Source organism: Parambassis ranga, chromosome 14 (assembly GCF_900634625.1).
Source record: "Parambassis ranga chromosome 14, fParRan2.1, whole genome shotgun sequence".
Classification (NCBI taxonomy): Eukaryota; Metazoa; Chordata; class Actinopteri; family Ambassidae; genus Parambassis; species Parambassis ranga.
In genome coordinates, this window is record NC_041034.1 from 1,066,283 (window position 1) to 1,087,045 (window position 20,763).

At 51.2% G+C, this 20,763-nt stretch overlaps 2 protein-coding genes and 2 non-coding genes across 6 annotated transcripts; 1 reads left to right on the forward strand and 3 right to left on the reverse strand.

The window, feature by feature from the left end:
• Positions 1-1,298: 1,298 nt before the first annotated feature.
• Positions 1,299-4,789, reverse strand: LOC114446219 (uncharacterized). Its single transcript, XM_028421711.1, has 2 exons — positions 4,656-4,789; positions 1,299-3,900 (listed from the first exon to the last, which is right to left on the reverse strand). The coding sequence occupies exon 2, from the start codon at positions 3,837-3,839 to the stop codon at positions 1,353-1,355; it is 2,487 nt and encodes an 828-aa protein (XP_028277512.1). The 5' UTR covers positions 3,840-3,900; positions 4,656-4,789; the 3' UTR covers positions 1,299-1,352.
• A 209-nt stretch (positions 4,790-4,998) lies between these two features.
• Positions 4,999-5,071, reverse strand: trnav-aac (transfer RNA valine (anticodon AAC)). The gene has a single exon. It is a non-coding gene; the product is annotated as a tRNA-Val (tRNA).
• A 172-nt stretch (positions 5,072-5,243) lies between these two features.
• Positions 5,244-5,316, reverse strand: trnav-cac (transfer RNA valine (anticodon CAC)). Its single transcript has one exon. It is a non-coding gene; the product is annotated as a tRNA-Val (tRNA).
• A 487-nt stretch (positions 5,317-5,803) lies between these two features.
• On the forward strand, positions 5,804-14,331 carry znf346 (zinc finger protein 346). Of its 3 annotated transcripts, none has more exons than XR_003671715.1 (8): positions 5,804-5,919; positions 6,881-6,984; positions 7,078-7,173; positions 8,509-8,656; positions 9,406-9,621; positions 9,707-9,806; positions 10,199-11,965; positions 14,322-14,331. XR_003671715.1 is itself a non-coding variant. In XM_028421308.1 (7 exons), exons 1-7 carry the CDS (start codon positions 5,859-5,861, stop codon positions 10,359-10,361), a joined length of 891 nt encoding a protein of 296 aa, XP_028277109.1. In that variant the 5' UTR covers positions 5,808-5,858; the 3' UTR covers positions 10,362-11,971. The 3 variants fall into 3 exon arrangements, 1 of the variants encoding a protein (XP_028277109.1); XR_003671714.1 differs by having other exon boundaries at positions 5,808-5,919; positions 9,403-9,621; XM_028421308.1 differs by lacking the exon at positions 14,322-14,331 and having other exon boundaries at positions 5,808-5,919; positions 9,403-9,621; positions 10,199-11,971.
• The last annotated feature ends 6,432 nt before the right edge of the window (positions 14,332-20,763 follow it).

A 20,763-nucleotide genomic window follows, 5' to 3' on the forward strand; every position in this document is an offset into this window, starting at 1 on the left:
GCTGAGCAGAATGCTGCCTGACTGATAATTAGCTAGCTCGTCATATTATGTCACCAGACGCTGTGCAGCATGGATCTGGTGTTAGCTGCTGTGCTAACACTCAGGCAGCTAATGCTAAGGTTGTAGGTTAGTTTGACAGCCTGAAGACACTGCAGCACAGCCTGTTCTTCTTCTGTGTGTTTTAGACCTTCCACCTGCATGCAGCGGGGTGTGTGTGTGTCTGTGTGTGTGTGTGCTCTGTACTAAATGCCACACATTGAGAAAATCTCAGTTCTCCAGGCTCCACACTCCGTCCCCCGAGTGCCTCATCTGCGCTGACATATGGGCACACACACACACACACACACACACACACACACACTCATCACCTCTCCAGCTGCTCTCACACACATTTTCAGCCTGATTCATAATCTGCTCACAGCGGACATAATCCAGCAGGACTCAGTCTGCCTCACCTTTACCTGCACGCACAGCTCCGGGGAATTAAAGTCTGGATTTATTCTCCAAATCCTCCGAATGTTCTCAGGATGTGAGGATGTACTTTAATTATATTGGGACTTTAATCACTCATGATGCTGAGCGCTTGCAGTGACAGGCAGGTGCTGGCTCACACCAGAAGCTGCTTGAGCCTCCACCACAGATTAAACATGGTGCTTCAGACCTTCAGCTGACGTCACAGATTCTTTGTCTACAGCATGTTCAGAAAGACACGCAGAGAATCAATACAACCTCTGAAGGGATGAAGAGCGATGAAGAGGAGCAGTCAGAGCGTCTGCTGTGATTTCTGTCCATCGATGTGTTTCATTGGACTCTGGCTCCACCTGCTGGCCGCTGAGCAGAAGCACGCTCCACGCCTCTGACCTGTGTGAGGGCTGCGGGCTGTGACAGAGTGCATGATGGGAAGGAAAGTCATCGTTAGGAAACTGTGTAATAATGGGTTTGAAACTCGTCCTCAGCTGCAGACGGACTAACGGACTTCAACCAGGTCTCATTTAATGATCGTGTCTGCTTATAAATTCATGTGTCGGCTCAGGGTTGGATGTGATATAGTTATAGGTATAATAATTAAACAATAATTCAAATCTATTTTTCCTCAGAAATTTAAAACATTTAAAAAATATAAACACACAAATGTACAAGAAGCTGAATATTCGGCCATAAGCGTCACAGCTTTACACTAACTTAAGAAGAAAAACTCAATTTATGACAAAATCATATATACATTGGTTTTTATTGTAAATTTAACACTAATGTCAGAAATTGATGATGTAATGATGTAGAAAGACAAACAGGTGCAGAGTTCACTGTTCTGACAGGAAGGGTCAGTGTCTGATGATGGCGGCTCTTCGTCTCTAATCCACCTCGACCAGGATGTCCACGGGCTTCAGCGTTCGGACGAACACGATGTCGCTGCCGCCATCCGGCTCGCTGTCGCCGTCCTCCGGCTCCTCCTTGCAGGCGGCGCCCGTCCCCTCGAAGGGCAGCTCGAACACCGTGTTCTGATAGGCTGCCGTCCTGCCGCTTTTGGCTGCCATGGCGATGACCTGCGAGGCCACGGCCCAGGCGAACTCCACCTTGCGATGGCTCTGGGAGCTCAGGTCAAAGTTGTGCTCCAGGACGGCGTAGAGCGCCGGCACGTAGTGCATAGAGCTGCGCTGGACGTAGCGGTGCACCTCCACCAGCATGGCCCTCGTCAGCACCCTGAGGTCCAGCTTCTGTTTGGGGCCTGCTCCTCTGTGGATGTTCAGGTTCAGTCCAACCTGCCGGCAGAGCGGGTAGCTGCTGAGTGGGTCCTCCAGCGTGCATGTGACGGCTTCTGTTTTTCTGCCTGGCTTCCTGTCATGGCCGCCGCCCGGGGGACTCGGCTGGGCGTGGCCGTTCAGAGGGACGAGCGCGTCCAACCAGCCGCTCGTCCGTTTGGGCTGGTGTGTTTTGTTGGTCGCGTACCACTGTCGGATCACCTGCGCTGCCTCCGTCTTGCCGCACTGCAGGTCCAGCTCGAAGTTGTGTTCGAGGACGTCGCTGACGATGCTGTAGGCCGTCCCACACAGCTCTCTGACGAAGGCCACCATCTCCAGCATGGAGCCCACTGTCAGAGCCGTCAGGTCCAGCTTCTGGCCCGCAGGCCGCTCTTCGGTCGACCACAGATCGAGACCTAACTTCCGGCAGTACGGGTGCGTCCCCAGGTCTGCCTGCCGGCTCTCAGCCGAGGTGTCATCCTGAGGCCCCACTTCCTGTCTGATGGGAATGTATGTTTCTGAGATCTGGAACGGCGTGCTGAGAAACGTGGGGCTGTGCCGGTCCGGACTGCTCTGCAGAAACTTCTCTTTTATTAAGATGCAGAAGATGAAGTCTCGCTCCTGCTGCACGTCCTGGAGCGAGAGGTGGAAGTTGTTGCGCAGGATGTCAAACAGGAAGCTGCGTGTGCTCCGGCTCATAGCGTTGGCGAACCTGTAGACCTCCTGCAGCACCCCGTTGGTGAGCAGGCGCAGGTCCAGCTTCCGTTTGCCGCCTGAGGAGACGTTGAAGTCCAGACCGATGCGCCGGCAGCAGGCGAACGTGCCGTTGCCGTCCGCTGTCAGGACGCTCTGTGCGGCGCGGCGCTGCCACAGCTTCTGTCTGCAGGATCTTTCTGGACTGGCGTGGTTTGGTTGGGCTGCAGGCGAACACGGGTTGTGTCTGTGAATCTGCGGTGAGACAGAGACTCCCTCCTCTTCCTGCTTTATGCGGCGGGACATTTTTTTTCCAGGCGTCCCTGGATTGCTGGGTCTGTCCTCTGTCTCACAGTCGATGGGACAGGTGTAGGACAGATCCCCGTCCTGCAGTCTCTCCCTCAGTGCTCCCCATTGCTGACCGTCCGCCGCCTCCTGCTCCGTGTCAGGTGGTCTTCTCTTCCTGGTTTTGGTAGCGGTGTGGTGTTGGAACGGCTCCCTCCGGAAGGCGTCCCTGTCCGCGCCTGTCAGCTGTCTTCTCTCCGTCAGCCGGTTTAAATTCAGCCTGAACTGCACCTTATCGAGCTCGAAGCCAAAGTTCTGCCGCACCAGCTCGTACACCATGTGCACCTGCGTTCCGCACAGCACTCTGCAGAAGTGCAGCAGCTCCAGCATCACGCCGCTGGTCAGCAGGTTCCGGTCCAGTTTCTGTCTGGTCGTCTGATTTGGTCCGACGGCCAGACGGACGCCGAGCTCTGCACAGAAGCGGAAGGCGCTGCCGGCTCGCTTGGTTCGATTCCTCGACATGCACGTGCTGCTGCTGCTCCCCAAGGACTGGCCGCCGCCGCCGCCACCTGTGAGCAGCGAGGAGTCCACCATTCTTTTCCACTTGGGGTAGCTGCCAGTGGACACCTCGGAGTCTGCGGACAGAACCTGTAGATCCGGCAGAGCAAACACCTCCTTCCACCTCCCAGGTTTGCTCTTGATCAGTTCCTTGAGTTGCCTGATTCTGCCATGGACACGTGACAGGTACGCATAGCACAGCCGGTCGTTGTCCGTGTCCACGCCGAGGTCGAAGTTGAACTCCAGCATTTCAAACAGGAAGTACTTCTCAGACTTGGTCACGGTTTTGGCGAATTCACAGATCTCCAGCATGACACCGTTAGTCAGCAGGCTGCGGTCCAGCTTCTCCTCCCTCTCCACCGCAGCGTTGAAGTCCAGGCCGACCCGAACACACTCTGGGAACGGGACCGCACCTCTCTGATAGCGGATCCCGTGGGCGATGCGGCGCAGCCAGATGTAGCTGTCATCGATGCCGTCCATGTTGGAATCCCAAACTGCTGTTCTGGCAGCTGAGATGAGATGACGCCTCAGAACCAAAATCCACCCAGAGTCCACACCAAACATGCACAGATCCTCAGGGATGGAGCAGCCGTGGACGACATCTCCGCCGTCACATGACCTCGGTCTGAAAGGAAAAGAGCCGTCCTGTTTAGACTGTCATAAAAACATACCGAACAATCAGGATTCATGTTAAACAGAAGATTCCTCTTCAGGGACATCCAGCTGTGGCTGTGTGTCAGTCCGAGCTGGAGAGCTGACGCAGTTTCACCGCTAGGTGTCAGTGATGAGCAGCAAAGACCGAAGAGAACACACGAAAAAGACAAACTACAGATCTGGACTGAACAGATCACGCACCTGGTAAACACCACGGATTCAGTCTTAGAATAAAAACAACGATAAAAACAAGTCAAAGCACCAGGACACCACGTGACTGAAGCTGCAGACAGACACGGGCCAGCAGCCGGTACTGAGCCGACAGATGTGCTGTTTTAACTCACCGTGATCCAGAGGAGACAGAATAACCTCTAACTCCGCCGCTCCGGTATTGCCAGGTTGCTGTCTTGGAAAACGCGCGTTCTCTTTTAATTTTACGTCATCTTTCAGTCATTTATTCATGTTTTCAGCAAACTCCGGGAGCAGATCTCCTCTACATGTTCTAGTTCTATGCCAAAATGGCCGCTCCTGCAAACCAAACTTCTGCAGACTGTTTTCAGGCTCTGAGTGTGAGGATGCCTGTGTGTTACTGTCCGCTCCCCGCGAACAAACACATCTACCTCCACAACGCTGCACTTAGCGCCGAGGCTAACGTTAGCTAGCAGCAGATTAAGGTCGCAGGCGGACTGGAGCCGTCCCCGTTCAGTGAGAACCATCAGCACTTACCACAGACTGGAGCACAGCGCGGTCCCGGCGGCTGTGTTGTTGTGTGTCGGTGTGTGTTGTTGTGGGGTTTGTGTGTATCTACGTGTGGCTGGTGGCGCAGGTCTGAGAGCAGCACGCTGCCCCAGTAGTTACCAACACACAAACACGTGCACGCCCTCTGCAGGCTGCGTTCAGGGACTCTTCAGACGTTCCCTCTGTCTGCATCAACGCTTGTATGTTTGTATGGCTGCTATCAACTTCTCCTTCGAGCACGTCGGGTGTGAGTAAAGGACAGCAATTATTTTATTGATCCAACACAGGTTAAAAAAAAAAAAAAGAAAACATTTTACAAACTAAAAACTTATGTTTCCGCCCGGTTTCGAACCGGGGACCTTTCGCGTGTTAGGCGAACGTGATAACCACTACACTACGGAAACCTGTTAGCACCGCTTCTTAGTGGTCCTTTACATAGAAGACAGGTTGAAGCCTCTGTAGACACTTTTATGGATGTAATGAATTCTTGTAATGAATTTCTAACAGCCGCCATTTAAAAATGCATAAAGTCTTGCTCTTTGTAAGAACTTTGGTATTTACAGTGTCGTAAAAAGATGTTTCCGCCCGGTTTCGAACCGGGGACCTTTCGCGTGTGAGGCGAACGTGATAACCACTACACTACGGAAACCAAGTGGACGCCTAGGTGAGTAATGGTTGGGTTCAGCTTGTTTAACTTTTCCCATTTCATCCACACTCTGGTAGTCGTTAACAGTACGGATGCATTTATGTTTTTGCCCACTATGGTGTTGTGGCGTCATTAAAACTTCATTCAGATTCATTCAAACGGGACGTTGGTCGCTCTGCAGGTCACCGACAGATTGCATTAAATATAGTGGAAAACAGAAAGTATCTTCTTGTTTAAATGACTGTTCGCCGCCATTATAACTTAAATGTATGTTTTTGGCAACCATTGTGATTTAACTGCAGCAGGAGTGCACTGAAAAGAAAAGATCTGGACACTATTTTGACGTGTACAAAATTGTTAATGGATCAATCACTATCACTACTGTTAATTCTGACAGTTACATCTGAATATGATTTATCTCGTGACTTTTGTTCAGATCCTTTATAAAGAATCTCTGAAAACTCATCCAGTGGCAACTGTGACTTCCGGTTTGGGCCATAGTTTGCGCATGCGTGTCAGGGCGCCGCTGATGTGTGTGTCTGCAAATGATGGCTGTCGCGATGCAGACGGAGGATTTTCCGTACTTACCTTCGGGGCTGGCGGAGAGTATGCTGGTTTACTTGTTCATTGTGTACAGTGTTTGACCGGGGCGTCGGTGCAGCGACAGCCTGTGATTTAACATGCGAGTGTTGTTTTTAGCTTCCCTCAAGCTAACATTAGCCGGCAAACGTGCTAGGCTAAGTTAGCTGCAGCCGATTCAGCTCCAAGGTCGACCGCTGCATGTCTGCATCTGAGCTTTCCTCCGAAAGACGGAGGTTCGGCTCACTGGTTTGTGGAGCAGCGGAGACCGAGGAGGGCTCCTCCAGCCTGGGTGCAGCTGACACGCAGGTTTTTACGTAGTAATGCGGGTTTGTGTGCAGCCCGACCCCCCGGTCGTGAATGTGTGGTTACCCCGCTGCAGCTCCACACACAGAGCACATGTCAGCTTCGAGGTTCCTCTGAATGATCCCGGAGTCTGCCGTGGACGGAGAACCGGTGTGTGTGCTGCCTGTTCCTGCACAGCTGGTTCTAAACCCAGTCCTCAGTGTTTGTTCTTTACTTCTCTGATCTGGCTGCTTTCCTGCATAGTCCCTGAGGATGCCTCACAGATTACTGACAGATTAGGGCTAATCTGCAAATTGCATGGATTTAGAGTGATGCAAATGGTCCCACTGTATGGATGCACACACATCTGTCTGCACAGCTGTCCCACACAGAGTGGACACATCTGGAATCTGGATTTCTTTCCAGGTTGGGATGAAAGCTTTTCAAAGTGAGGACAGTTTCAGGAGAGGCTCTGAGACAGCAGACCAAGCTGGGTGTGTCTGTGTGACGATGAGGAGCCTCTTCATCTACCTGAGTGTTATTATAAAAACCCAGCAGTCTGTGAGTCCATCCTCCACAGATGTCTGATGAAGTGGTGGTAGGGGGGTGTATTTTGAGCAGGGTGTCTGTCTGAACCGTTGCCATGGATCATTTCCGTCCCAGTAGATGTAGCCTGCTTTGAAATCTCTCCCTCTCTCTGCAGTAAATAAGATGATAAAGGAGCACGGCGACCTGTTTTCTGACTCGCAGTGTAAAGTCTGCAGCGCTGTCCTCATTTCCGAGTCCCAGAAGTTGACTCATTATCAGGTCAGTGAGTCCACGGCCTGCTCTCGTTAGCTTAGATGAAGAACCAGAATCAGACGTTGGTGTGTAAACACATGTGTGTTGTTTTCCTTTCAGAGCAAGAAGCACGCCAACAAGGTGCGCCGATACCTGTCCATCCAGAGCGAGAAGGAGCCGGCGCTCAAGAAGCTGAAGCCGCTGGCGCCTGACAGCGTGAGTTTGACTCAAAGCTCTAAAAATATTTCCCTGAGTGTTCGGCTCTGGCAGCAGCGTGGTTCCTGTCATACCTGCTCCAAACCCACTCAGCAGGCTGCCTGTCCGTCAGCAGGAAGAACTCTCAGATAAATGCTCGCTCTGTCGTTGGTGAACTTTGACTCTAATGTCCCCTAAGAACTTGTAGTAGGGGTGGGTGATATGGCAAAAATTTTATATCACGATTCTTTAATGATGAAATCACGATCTCGATTTTATCACGATTTGTTTTTACATTGACACTAATTTGCATGTTTCTGTGTAAATGACGTCAGGTAGCTGCTCTGTCACTTCTCAAAAACTGTCGATTTTTAAAGGCAAACAACAACTCTGATAACGTGCACTCAGTATTAGTTTCAATAAACATGAACATTTAAATAACAATTACAGAACAAAATAAAGTTTTATTTCAAACAGGTTAAAAGAAGACTAATGTAGTTCTGTAAAGTTTTATTCAACAGTCATTTAAACAGACTGAAGTGTGCCTCCTAAGGTTAAACAATAAATACAGTATTGAGACTTAAGTAACTCTTAAAGTTCAATGTGATTTAGAACAAATGATCAAACTTTCATGGGAATCATATCTAAGGACAAAGGGAGCTGCTGCTGTCAGCTCTGTCCACCGTTTACTAGAGTCCTCATGGAGCCTCTTCATCAAATGCCTGCGTTATTGTTTTGGTGACGTCATCAGCTGCTGCCTCTGTCTGCATCTGATGCACACACACGGCTCTCCCACTGCGCACACACACACGTAGAAGAGCTGCTGACGGCACAACAGCAGCGAACCTGAATATAAGGAGCTGGTAATGTTCAGAGAGGTGGGCGCGTACGTGCTCGTAGCATTAGAATACATTCGTATACACGCGGCCCTTCCACTGCGACACACGTCGCGCACACACACACACACACAGGCTTAGAAGACACGCCGCTGCTGCCGGCAGAAACAGCACCGAACATAAAGGTGGAGTTGGTTTTAGGGACCAGTTCCTCCGTTCTCTTTTCGTTTTCAGCCGTAGCTTCCTAACAGGGAGGCTGTCATTGGTTGGTCAGGTTCACATTAAGCGCACTGAGAGTTGGCCGAGGAAAAAAACTCATGTGTCTGCGCGAACATAGAACTGCAATTAATAGAACGTGCTCTATGGGCGATAAAACGATCTGTCCGTTCTGGTAGATCGCCGATACGTTCAAATCCTTCACGATCATTTATCGTCAAATCGCACAGCCCTAACTTGTAGTATTGATTAGAACGTCCTGCAGCAGCACTGATGGTTCTGTCCGTGTGTGTCGTCCCAGCAGGACTGTAACAATGGAGACACGGACCGGCTGAAGGTGTGTCACGTCTGCAACATGACCTTCTACGCCCCGGTCGTGGCCGAGTCACACTATCAGGGCAAAGTCCACGCCAAGAACCTGAGGCTGAAAACGGTCGGACCTCAGACCCCAGGTAGACCCGTCCTCCATCTTTGAGCTGATGTTCCTGTGTGTTCCTGTGTGTGTTACCGTGTGTGTTTCCATTTGTGTTACCGTGTGTGTTAATGTGTGTGTTACCATGCGTGTTGCTCTGTGTGTGTTTCTGTGTGTGTTGCTCTGTGTGTTACCATGTGTGTTACCATGTGTGTTACCCTGTGTGTTTCTGCGTGTGTTGCTCTGTGTGTGTGTTACCGTGTGTGTTCCTCAGCCACGTGTGTTACCCTGTGTGTTTCTGTGTGTGTTACCATGTGTGTTACCATGTGTGTGTTACCATGTGTGTTACCGTGTGTGTTCCTCAGCCACGTGTGTGTTACCGTGTGTGTTTCTGTGTGTGTTACCCTGTGTGTTTCTGCGTGTGTTGCTCTGTGTGTGTGTGTTACCGTGTGTGTTCCTCAGCCACGTGTGTGTTACCCTGTGTGTTTCTGTGTGTGTTACCCTGTGTGTTTCTGTGTGTGTTACCCTGTGTGTTTCTGTGTGTGTTACCCTGTGTGTTTCTGCGTGTGTTGCTCTGTGTGTGTGTGTTACCGTGTGTGTTCCTCAGCCACGTGTGTGTTACCCTGTGTGTTTCTGTGTGTGTTACCCTGTGTGTTTCTGTGTGTGTTACCCTGTGTGTTTCTGTGTGTGTTACCCTGTGTGTTTCTGTGTGTGTTACCCTGTGTGTTTCTGCGTGTGTTGCTCTGTGTGTGTGTTACCATGTGTGTTTCTGTGTGTGTTCCTCAGCAGCCGCCGCCCAGACGGCGCCGTCGGCTCAGCCCAAGAAGAAGCCTGCGGACGATCTGGTGACAGAAAACAACAACAACCCCGACCGCTTCTGCTCCATCTGCCAGGCCTCCTTCAACAACCCGCTCATGGCCCAGCAGCACTACGCCGGCAAGAAGCACAGGAAGCAGATGACCAAGCTGAAGCTGATGGAGACGTACGGCCCGTCCACGGCGCCCGGTCAGAGCTCAGAACCAGGACACAGCTGCAGTGCATCCTCAGACTTAAAGAGGACTGACCCCCGTCTCCCTGTCTGTGTCCACAGCTTCCACACTGAACGGATACCCGTGCACCGTCTGCAACATCGAGCTGAACTCTGTGGAGCAGTACCAGTCCCACATCAGCGGGGCCAAGCATAAGAACCAGTGAGTACACAGAGGCCGGGGGTTGTTACGCTGCTGTGTAATGTGCAGAAATGTGCACGACTCTCTCTCTTTAAATAAACGCCAGTCAGTCGCGCTGAACACGGGGAAGTTGCACGTGTCACTCGCTACCTTTGGTGCTCAGCACTAAGCTGGCTGTATGAAGGAGACGTGTCAGCCTCCTCTGTACTCCTGAGTGCAGAGTGATTTAATCTGAGCTGATTGATCACATCAGTGACCGTTAGGACCCGCCTCTGTGTCGTGTGATCATTTGTGGTTCAGGAGGTGAAATATTGATTCTAACAAATCCTGTTTGTTGCCTCACACAAAGTGTCACCTAGCAGCTGAGCTGAGTTTCCTCTGCTGAGCTCTGAATATAATCTGTCTTCTCTTAGGGTGAAGAAATCCGGCCTGAACGCCACAGAGATGAAACAACCAGCGGAACCATCGTACACGAGCGACAAGACGCTCGCGGCAGCAGACGAGCTGTTCGCAGCCGGAGAGGAGCAGTACGCCCCGGAGAACACGGAGTACTCGGAGGAGTACCAGTACACCTGAGGCTGGACCAGGACAGGCTGCAGAGGACTCGGGCAGGACTCGGACAGACACGCAACAACCAGCCCCTTTACCACATGAACAAACCGGAGCCTCCATGAAGCGGCAGGTCCCCCTCTTGTTTGTCCAGCTGTGACAGTGAAAGAATGTCCGTGTATATTTTAGAACAACAAACTTTGAAAGTGAGGACGGCTGAAGTGACGATGAGTTGGGCTGGGGACGCCCTACAGGACCCTCCCAGGCTTGACAGATGTTTAAAGACTAGGAGGACACGTGTCTTCAGCAGGTTTTTGTATGACGATGGAGGTCCGCTCCTGATGAGGGATCACAGACAGGATTCATCAGCCCAACTAAAGATGACTGAAGGCAGCAAACTCTGCTGACAGCAACAGTTTACGCACAGACCAGCAGGTGGCGGTAATGCAGCAGATTGATGTTTGCTAACCGCCAACAAACTCGAAGAAGAAGAAGTAAAGAAACACTGAGGACGGTCGGCTCGCTGCTGCAGTCTGCTCAGAAACAACATGAGGAAGAGAAGCCAGGTTTGGATCCAGTCGTGGAGGAGTCGCTCGTTTTGATAGTCCCGCTACTTCCTGTTGTCTTCTGACGCCGTTTCCTGTGCCCCGCCCTCTGTTCATTGGCTGTTGAGAACACACGGTCAGTTCAAACTACCCGACTGCGTCCAGACTCGGCCTGAAAACTTCAAACATGTGTGACTGACAGGTCGGGTCTGATCCCCTCACACGCTGACAGGCGGTCTGCTGCAGACTGTACTCTCCTGACGGCATGTAGACCCACGTTAGGACCGCCTCCTGCTGTCATGTAGAAACATAATGTGAATCTGGTGGAGGTCAGAGTGTCAGGGCCGGATAGATGAAGATACATGGTGAAAATGCAGACTTTATTTAATTTATTTACCCGCAAAGTGAGGTTTTGAAGTTTTCTCTCTTAGATGTCAGACTGCAAAAATTTGTACATTTCAAACTTGCTTTAACGTTTTCAAATTTCAAATTATTTCACCTCAAAGTCAGATTTTCAGAATTCTTGAAATTCTGACTTTTCTTCTCACATTCTGTGTTTTTGGGACTTTGTCCAGACGTTTAGTTGTTTTTCACTCAGTTTAAATTCTGACTTTCAGAAGTTTCCTTTATGAAAACATTGTTATGAACTGAGGGTTGGATCAGAGAGTGCTGTGCTGCCTCACTCTGAGCTGGAGCTACACTCAGGCCCAGCCTCCGCCTGCACTCTGAGCGGTGTTAGCATCCAGTAGCCACATGCTAGCAGCTCACCTCCCGTCTGCTCCTTGTATTTATCTCCTGTTTTTTTGATGAACTGTCTGCTCAGTGTGTTTCCATCCTGCTGAACGAGCTCCTCTGATACAGACGGGTCAGGATGGTTGTCGTCACGCCTCAGACGGCGGCTGCTCATGACATGAGTTTTCTGTTTTCTTGTTTCCAGAGACGCTTTCTGTCCATAATATTCAGAGATGTCAAATTAGAAAGTGATGTCACACATTGAGTTTAATATCTGAGTATGAATGTCAGCTGGCTCAGGAGGAAGGAGCCTTTTCTGGATGTACTCACACAGACTCCTGCAGACGGACAGACGTGCTCGCTCTGTCAGCCTGAAGGAGGCACAATGTTTCTGAGCTGATGAAATGTATATGTGTGTGTGTGTGTGTGTGTGTGTGTGAGAGAGAGAATTGGACACACTGAAGGTTGCCGTTTAAGAAATTAAACTATTTATTAAATTGATTAACTCTGGTCAGTGGGCTGTTTGTGAGCGAGCAGGTGGGGAGGTGTCAGGTGATCAGTGTTGGACTGAACCTGAACATCACATGTGATGCATTCAAGAACCAGTTAAGGGGATTCTAGGGGTTAAAAAGTTTTGTTTGAGAAACTGATGTCGGCAAAAGAGAGTGTTCTAATGAACCTCCTCCAGACCTGTAACGGGGGACAGGACACACCGGGACACACGGCTGCTGTCAGACATTGGTTCCAGCCGCGTGTCTACACCGTCGGAATGGTTGGCGCCACTTGAAAGCAGGAAGTTGGACTTCACCCACAGCCGGAGTGTTGTATGTTAGATTCAGCGTTGTACAGACACAGCTGTGGTCTCGTTCCATGTGTGGCAGATGTAGGTCTGTGTTTGTGTGTTTGTTCGGTGTGTGGTGCAGGAATCATTTCCCGGCCTCTCTCTGTCGGTGTGAACACAGCTGTGTGTCCGGCCTGTTGTTACCTCTGTCTGAGCTGTGTCACTCTGTGGAAGGAGGCGCAGGCTGAAGGCCTCACACTACAGGGCTGTAGGTGAGCAGCCTGAGCTTTGTTCCTTTAGCCACATGAGGGCGCACTCACTCTGTGCAGGAGCTCTAACAGGAGCCTCAAGTGTGAGAGACCCTCACTGACTTCTGCTCATGGTTCTTCAGTGTGTGTGTGTGAGTGCAGCCGCTGCACACACTCAATCAGAAAACACTTATTTGTTTATTAAAGGATTTAAAAGCTCACAGCTTCGTCAGCCATGATGGAGTCACTGTGAGTCACATGACCAACACTCAGAGGTTAAACCTCATGCAAACACACCTGATGTGTTTGTTGATCGTCCTCACAGGTCCATCTCATCCGTGAAAAGATGAGTCAGCATGTGCTGAGTCAGCTCCAGCTGCTGCCTTTAAAAAACCGTCTTAGTCTCTAGTGGCGTGTCCTCATTATGTCCTCGCTGTGTGTGTGGACTGACACTGTAACATGCACGTGGAGCTCAGCTGACCTCTGAGAGGACGACCGGCAGCCGCTCTGAAGCTGAGGACAGACCCTCGTCCACAGCACGGAGACATGTCCCACCGATACAGGAAAAGACAGGATCACATCATGTTGGTCATGTGACTGCTGCTCACAGTGACTCCATCATGGCTTCCTGCTGGGTGCTGAGGAGGACAGGACTTTAGTTTTTATCTTGGAGTGAAGCTTCACATAAAATGATTTAATGCTGGAAACGGGTGCTGTGGTGAAGTGAGGCTGGATCTGGACCACGGGCTGTTTCTGTATTATTTCTACCTTTAGGAAACACGCAGCCTCTTCTGGAATCTTCCGTCTGTTCGTTCTGAAATAACAACACACCGCTCCAAAGAGCAGGATGCAGCCGAGCCCCGCCGCGCTCAGATGTTTTGAAATCTTACACTAAATATCCTCCCTGCTCTCATCAAAACTCATTACCTCTCCTCATATACATAATCCCTGTTAATCCCCCTTGTCCTGACGAACAACGTGTGAAAAAACTCTTTGAAATGAGAGTCCGCTTCATTCCAGCTCCGCCGCCTCCAGACAAAAATATCTCAGGAGACCATTAAAAAATGTCAAATTCAATTATGCCTTTCTCTCTTTTAGGACGCCCCCCACACACCCACACACACACACACACACACACACACACACACACTTCTGTGGAAAGTGAATGAAAGGAAGAGGAAGTCCTGAGGGCTTTGAAAGCCTGATTGGGAGAAAGTTCTTGTACTGCTGAAAAAGGAAAAGGTGAATAACAGGCAGGCTGCACAAAGTGGACTGGAGAGCTCCATTCTCCCTGCCAGAGAGGGAGACCCCTCGCAGGGGGGCGGGCTGAGGACCCAGAGGGCCCTCGGCAGACCGGGACCTGTGCTTAATGAGAAATTCCTGGGGATTTAGAGGGGCGCAGAGGTCTTCATTTTCTCACTGCACCCACGGGCCCCCGGTAGCCGGGTGGTGAGGGTTCCCTTTCAGCCCTGAAACGTCCCCAGAGGAAGGGAGAATCCCCCCATTCAGCCGGGACGGGGGCCCGCCCGCCTGCTGGATTATGTATATGAGATGTGGGTTGTAGGATCACAACCCCGCCACCTCCTGCACACTGCAAAAAATGTCAACAAGTCATTTGGAGCTGCACCTGCCGCGACGGGCAGCGTCCCGTCCCCGCTAATGAGCAGCGACACGGAGCCAGCGGCCTGGCTTCGGTCCCCGGGTGGAAACCCGGCAGAGCACAGCTCTTCACTGGGGCTGTTCCAGGTGGGCTGAACGCTCCACCCCTGCAGAGACGGGACGCTGTCACCTGAACGGGACCCATCAGGACGGATCTGGCCCAAACCAGAGTGGGAACCGTCCCCACTCTCTGAAGAGAAGTCCCTGTGAGAGGCTCCACCTGTCGCCATGGCAGCATCAGAGACCACAGGCTCCATCTGTGGAGCGCCCCCTGTGGGACAGGAGGTTCACACCATCTCTGGTAGATTCTGATGAGTGGAGGCATTTAGCTTTTCTCCCACCTGCCAGTCAACGAGACGTGGACACTGGAGGGACAGCTGATGCTTCAGAGGGCAGACGTCCTGCTTCTGTGACGAGCTTCTCCTCCATCTTTAATGGCCTCAACTCATTTTACATACAGGTAGTTATGCAGCCACAGGGGGCGCACAGCCATGGAAACACTGGATGTTCACCGGTCAGATCCACATCATCCTGTCAGGTCTGAAGGTCGGAATCAGGATTATTGTGGAAGCACGGAGGAGAGGGGGGATCAGATCGTCCACTGCGGATCAGACCAGCATGAAGAAGGAGTCACCTCCACAGTGTCAGAGCAGCAGAGAATTCAGACGGTGTTGGAGACTGAGCGCGCTCAGGCTGCAGGGGAGCGGCGGCCCACCTCTCCTTCGCAGGAGTTAATTCTCTGAGTGTCTAATTAGAAGAATGGATGGGGCGTTGAGGGGCCGCTGGGCAGCAGCTGCCCCTGTCAGAGTCTTCAGGGCCCCTGGGGGCCCCCGGCTGAGAAGCTCTTACAGCCGGCCCCTCGGCTGGGCTTTGGAGCTGCTGGACATTGTGTGGGGAGAGCTCTTGCTGAGGTGGGACTGAAGCGAGGACACAAACAAACGGCGGGTCGGCTGCTTGACGGCTTCACAGGTACAGAGACGGCGTCCTCTCCCTCCAGGACTCCTCAGGAAACCGGCTTTATGCCCCCCCCCCCCTTTCATGGGATGGACTTTCTCTGACAGTCGGCGTCCATGACCGCTGACGGCTCCACCTCGACTGACCTCAGGATACAACAGAACCACCCAAACCTGCCTGAAACACCTTTGAAGAGACGTTTAGGGCGTCTTTATTTTTCAGATTGAAGGTTAAAGTTAAAGCAGAGTCCACTAGAGGAAGAAGAAGTCATTCCCCACAAAAGTTAAAATGTCCGCCAAAACATGTCCATTTTACCAAATGTTTGAATTAAATTGGCTAAAAAAGGAGGAAGTCACAGTGCAGTCAGCAACAATGGTTCTTAGCTCTGAGCTAACACATGTCCTCCTGCCTTGGAGCTGTATCTTTATGGACAGCTGTCCACCGACGGCGTGGTTTGGACGCTTGGATCAAATCATACAGTGTTCATCCAGCTGTAATAAAAGCTGAGCATGGCACAGCACACACACACACACACACTGTCAGAACCAGACAGGCCTCCTCCTGAACCCAAAGCACAGCCCGAGGCTTTGGCAGAACCCCGTCCTGCACTCGGCCTCTCAGCAGGAGCTCAGACTGTCTGTGGATCAGAGAGCTTTCACTTAACTGTTCATAGAAGAAATGACTGCATTTCACTTCCAAACGCTCAGGGTCTGTCTTCCAGGAACACTTTGACAGACTCAAAACTCAAACATCCAGTTCTCCCCTCCAGGCCGCTCCAGGCGGCGCGGCCTGCTGGCTGGTAAAGAAGTCGTATCTGCAGCAGAAACGTCCGGCTAATTGGTTTGTTAAGATGAGAGAGGGTGTGTGTGTGTGAGGGGGGGGGCAGAAATTTCCTTTTTCTTTCATTCCAGACAGGTTAAATGTGCAGTTAGGCCGGGACAATGGAGCCGTCCTTTCACATGCAAAGCTGAGGTATACGGAGCGAGCCGGCTTTTTGTGGCTGCTGTGCAGACTTCCATTGAGAGGCAGCAAAGCGGAACGGTATCCCCTCCCCAGCGTGCCTCCCACTCTCCCTCCCTTCTCCTCTGTGCTTCCAGAATAATCCTTGATTCTGACCTTCAGACCTGGCAGGAGGATGGTGTGGGTACAGGTCTGGGTCTGACAGGTACAGGTCTGCAGAAGAAGAAGAACCTGCAGAAGATTCCTTCAGCCTGTTCAGCCAGCAGGAAGCACCACCTGAAGATAAGACCACAGTGTCGCGTCCTGCCTGTTCCCACCAGAAAAAAACAGGTAAACAACCAACGTTTACGTATCTGTGCTCCCCCCTGTGGTGGTGTAAATAGGTGCATGTATAATCTTACAGCTGGGGCCAGTAAAGATGGAGGAGAAGCTTGTTACATCATAAAGCAACGTCCGAGTCAGAGGGATGAAGACGTCATCCAGCCAGCAGCAGCCGAGCCCCTGTAGAGACATATGTGTGAGGATGGACGGAGCACCTCCTGTCCCCGTCAGGCCTTATCTGAACTGACCAATCAGCAGCCATTAGCAGCATGCTAGTGTTCCGTGGGCTAAAACATTTAGAATATATGACATGCTGCTGCTCAGAGGCTGGACAGCCCTCAGACAGGGAGGCGCTGTGGAGATAAAGCAATGAGGAGGTGGTGGAGGGTTTACAGGGTGGTGCAGGAGGAGGGGGTTTGTCAGACAAAGACTGAAGCCGTGAAATGGTGCTTGTAAAAGCTGGGTGTGGGACGGCTCATTGAGTTGTCAATCTGCCCGGCAGGTCCTGCTGCATGATGAGAGCTGTCAGAGCCTCACAGGGAGAGAGCCTGACCCGATGCTGCCTCCATTCTCTGCTCTCACAGCTGATTGACACCAACCCACACCAGCCTGTCACACACAACCCCCCCAACGGCGCCATGGCAGCAGAAGGACCGACCAATCAGGAGGGGACAGGAGCAGGGAGCTACAGAGCGCGCTCAGGGCTGCCTCCCTGTTTATTTTGCACCTTTAGCGTCCAGGTTAAAACATCTGTCATCAGACACCGGAGGTGGCACATGGTCAGCTTCACCCGCCGCCCTGCAGCTCTCCTCCGCCTCCTTCTTACCCATCACACCAGGTCTTTGTCCGCCTACTTGGGGACCAGACGTATTGTCCTTTTTGACGTCTCTGTCACAGAGACACAAAGACGTACAGACTCAGAGGTCAGATGTCAGTCTGGATTGACAGCCGTGATGAAGACTAAAGAATCACAGAGCTCCGCTGGGCATGAAGGTTTGAGGAAGCAGCATCATGAAGTCATGAAGGAGGACGTCTCCGTCCTCACCTGGCAAACATGTCCATCAAATGATGCATCCAAGATGCTTTACATGGCTCAAACATGCTGTGATCAGACCTCTGCTAAACCAGCTCTAATCCACACTAACCTATAAGTCTTATGAACAGTCTCCTGTCCTAGCGTCTCTTCACTGGCTCCCAGTGGACTCAACAATACACTTCAAGATCCTTCTTCTAACCTACAAGGCTCTTCATGGACTTGCTCCATTGTATCTGCAGGACCTGATTGTACCATATGTTCCTAATAGAGTGCAGGTTTACTTGTAGTTCCTAGGATTCATCACAGTAGAATGGGAGGACGAGCTTTCAGCTATCAGGCACCGCTATTATGGAACCAGTTACCAATCTGGGTCAGAGAGGCAGACACTGCCTCCACCTTTAAGACTAGACTTAAAACCTTTCTGTTCAGTGAGGCGTACAGTTAGCCTCAAACATAGTGTGTAGAGCTGGTAGGTATAGATACAGTCGCCTTGGCCTCAGGTAGAACAGGTGTCATAGGGCTGATAAAATCTTAACTTTTAGCACAGCTATGCTGCTCTAGGCCTACACTGTCAGGGGGCACAAACATGATCCACTGAGCAGGTTCCCTCTGACCTCTGGCCTCTCCTCTCCTCTCATTAGTCTGGCTCATACTGGTAATATCGTCTCATAATCTGTGTTCACTGTCTTCCTCATAGTTCTGTGCCTCTCTCTCTCTCTCTCTCTCTCTCTCTTTGCTGACCTGCAGTCCGGCCCCTGATCTCTCCTGTGCTCATCGACTTCATCGGCCCCTGCTGCTCATCTTTGCTTTGATTACTATCAAATTACTATTACTACTTATGGACTGATGATATATATAGATATCATTAGAATATAATCACTGTTTCATCTGCTGCATGTTTGCTCCTCTCTCTCTCCTTCATCCTCTCTGTCCTGTCTCCCTCTTCCTCTCCTCCTCTACCTCTAAGGTTCCTTCCTCTTAAAGGGAGTGTTTCCTTACCACAGTGCTCTTAAGGGGGTTCAGGCTCTGGGTCTCACACTCTGGGTTTCTGTGAAGCGCTTTGAGACCATTTCTGATTGTAAAATGCGCTGTATAAATAAAACTGAACTGAATTGAATTGAATTACGAGAATATACTAATATAAATATTGCATATTGATCCATACATGTTTAGAAGCTGTATGATATTCGCTGGGAGCTCCTGCCACTCTCAGACGAGTTCAACTAGCAGAGCATGCGCGGGAGGTCGCCTTCTGACCTCACCGTCCGCCATGTTCTGCTCTGCTCATGACGACAGCGCCGGGGTGCAGCTCCTGTGGGGGGTAAGTCTTCAGTCTTCAGTCTTCTTCTCGGTGGGTTTAACTCTCTCCTGTGAGCCTTAACTTCAATGAACATGTGACATGTGTGACAACAAGAAAGTACAGCTGGAGTTGACGGACTATACCAGCAGCTAAGCTAGCGCTAGCATTCGCTGTGGCTAACGTCAATGAATAAACAAGGCTAACGTTGTTTAGAACCAGTCTGGCTGTAAGCTAACGGCTGAAACTGTGTCGCCATGTGCTGTTTGCTGCCTGGAGGTTTCTAAAGAGTGACACAGAGCGCAGCTCGTCTCCAGCTGACTTGTTCCAAAGCTGCTGTGCTTTACTGGTGTAGTCTGGTCAGCAGCTAGCTGGCTACTGTTAGCCGCGCTTGTGTGTGTGCGTGCAGTTGTGTGGCGTGTTGCTACAACACACAAGCAGTAAGACTGCAGGAGGAGGTGCTCCAGGAGGAGGTGCTGCTCCAGGAGGAGGTGCTGCTGCAGGAGGAGGAGGTGCTGCAGGAGGAGGTGCTGCTCCAGGAGGAGGTGCTGCAGGAGGAGGAGGTGCTGCAGGAGGAGGTGCTGCAGCAGGAGGAGGTGCAGCAGGAGGAGGAGGTGCTGCTCCAGGAGGAGGTGCTGCTGCAGGAGGAGGTGCTGCAGGAGGAGGAGGTGCTCCAGGAGGAGGTGCTGCTGCAGGAGGAGGTGCTGCTCCAGGAGGAGGTGCTGCTGCAGGAGGAGGTGCAGCAGGAGGAGGAGGTGCTGCAGGAGGAGGTGCTGCTCCAGGAGGAGGAGGTGCTGCTGCAGGAGGAGGAGGAGGTGCTGCTCCAGGAGGAGGTGCTGCTCCAGGAGGAGGAGGTGCAGCAGGAGGAGGAGGAGGTGCTGCTCCAGGAGGAGGAGGTGCAGCAGGAGGAGGTGCTGCTCCAGGGAGGTTTGTGTCGGCATGGTGCAGGCTGCTGTGTTCCAGCCACGGTCAGGAGCTTGATGTTTAAAGAGATGAGGGGGTGTCACATGACCCGGAGATCATGGCGTGCACGGCAGTGCCCCAGCATCCATGTGGTGGTGTTCTCAGGCACAGCTGCTACTGCACCATCAACAATACCACTGTTAGGAGGACGTCCAGAGATCATTTATATTGTGTGTGCTTGGATTCTTATCTTCTGAGCATGATCGACGTGTACATGTGGGGACACACACACAAATATAGATACGTTATATTTGGACTTGTTGGACCTGCTGACGTCCTTTGCTTTGTGTCTGGCTCGAGTTTCTCCTCATTCACGGTAAATACACTTCCGATATTTCCTGTGCCTTTTTTCAGAAAGTCAGATCGATGGAATCGCACGCCGAGGCCGTCACGTGAGAACCTGCAGAGAATCAGCGCATCATTTGTCGTTGGCTTCAGTTGGACCGCCCCCTTTGCTCAGCGCAGGTCTCCAGGCTCCAGTGTCAGAGGTAACATCACTGCTCCCAGTAGACCTGCACGATTCATCCTTAGAAAAAATCGAGATGTTGCGAGCTCGTAGAGCGATCGCGGTAGCTCGGCCTTTAAAGCAGTTAAAGACAATGTGCTGGCATATGTACAAAGTGATTTTGGTTTTCAATGGCCACCTGATGCCACCTGATGCACTCTTTCTTTTAGACAATTAGTCAGTTCAGAGCCACGTTCATGTTTTTCAGCCCTCGGGGAGTGACGTTGCATTTACACAGAGGAAGGAGGCTGGTGATAAACAAACGTTCATGTCCTGAAGGACTGTTGTTCACTTTACTGGCTGTATCTTTATAGTATTTCAATGAAAAGACCTCCTCCAGGTTTACTGTCATGTGTTTGTAGTTTCATAATTTGACCAGTTTTAATGTGCTTAGGTCGGACAAACACAAATAACCTATATTACTTTAA

Bases quoted from the DNA above. Each gene is read 5' to 3' on its own strand.
- LOC114446219 (XM_028421711.1), bottom strand. From the start codon at position 3,839: ATGTTTGGTGTGGACTCTGGGTGGATTTTGGTTCTGAGGCGTCATCTC.
- znf346 (XM_028421308.1), top strand. From the start codon at position 5,859: ATGATGGCTGTCGCGATGCAGACGGAGGATTTTCCGTACTTACCTTCG. The intron at 5,920-6,880 runs GTATGCTGGTTT...CTCTCTCTGCAG, and splicing joins ACCTTCGGGGCTGGCGGAGA to TAAATAAGATGATAAAGGAG. The intron at 9,807-10,198 runs GTGAGTACACAG...GTCTTCTCTTAG, and splicing joins GGGGCCAAGCATAAGAACCA to GGTGAAGAAATCCGGCCTGA.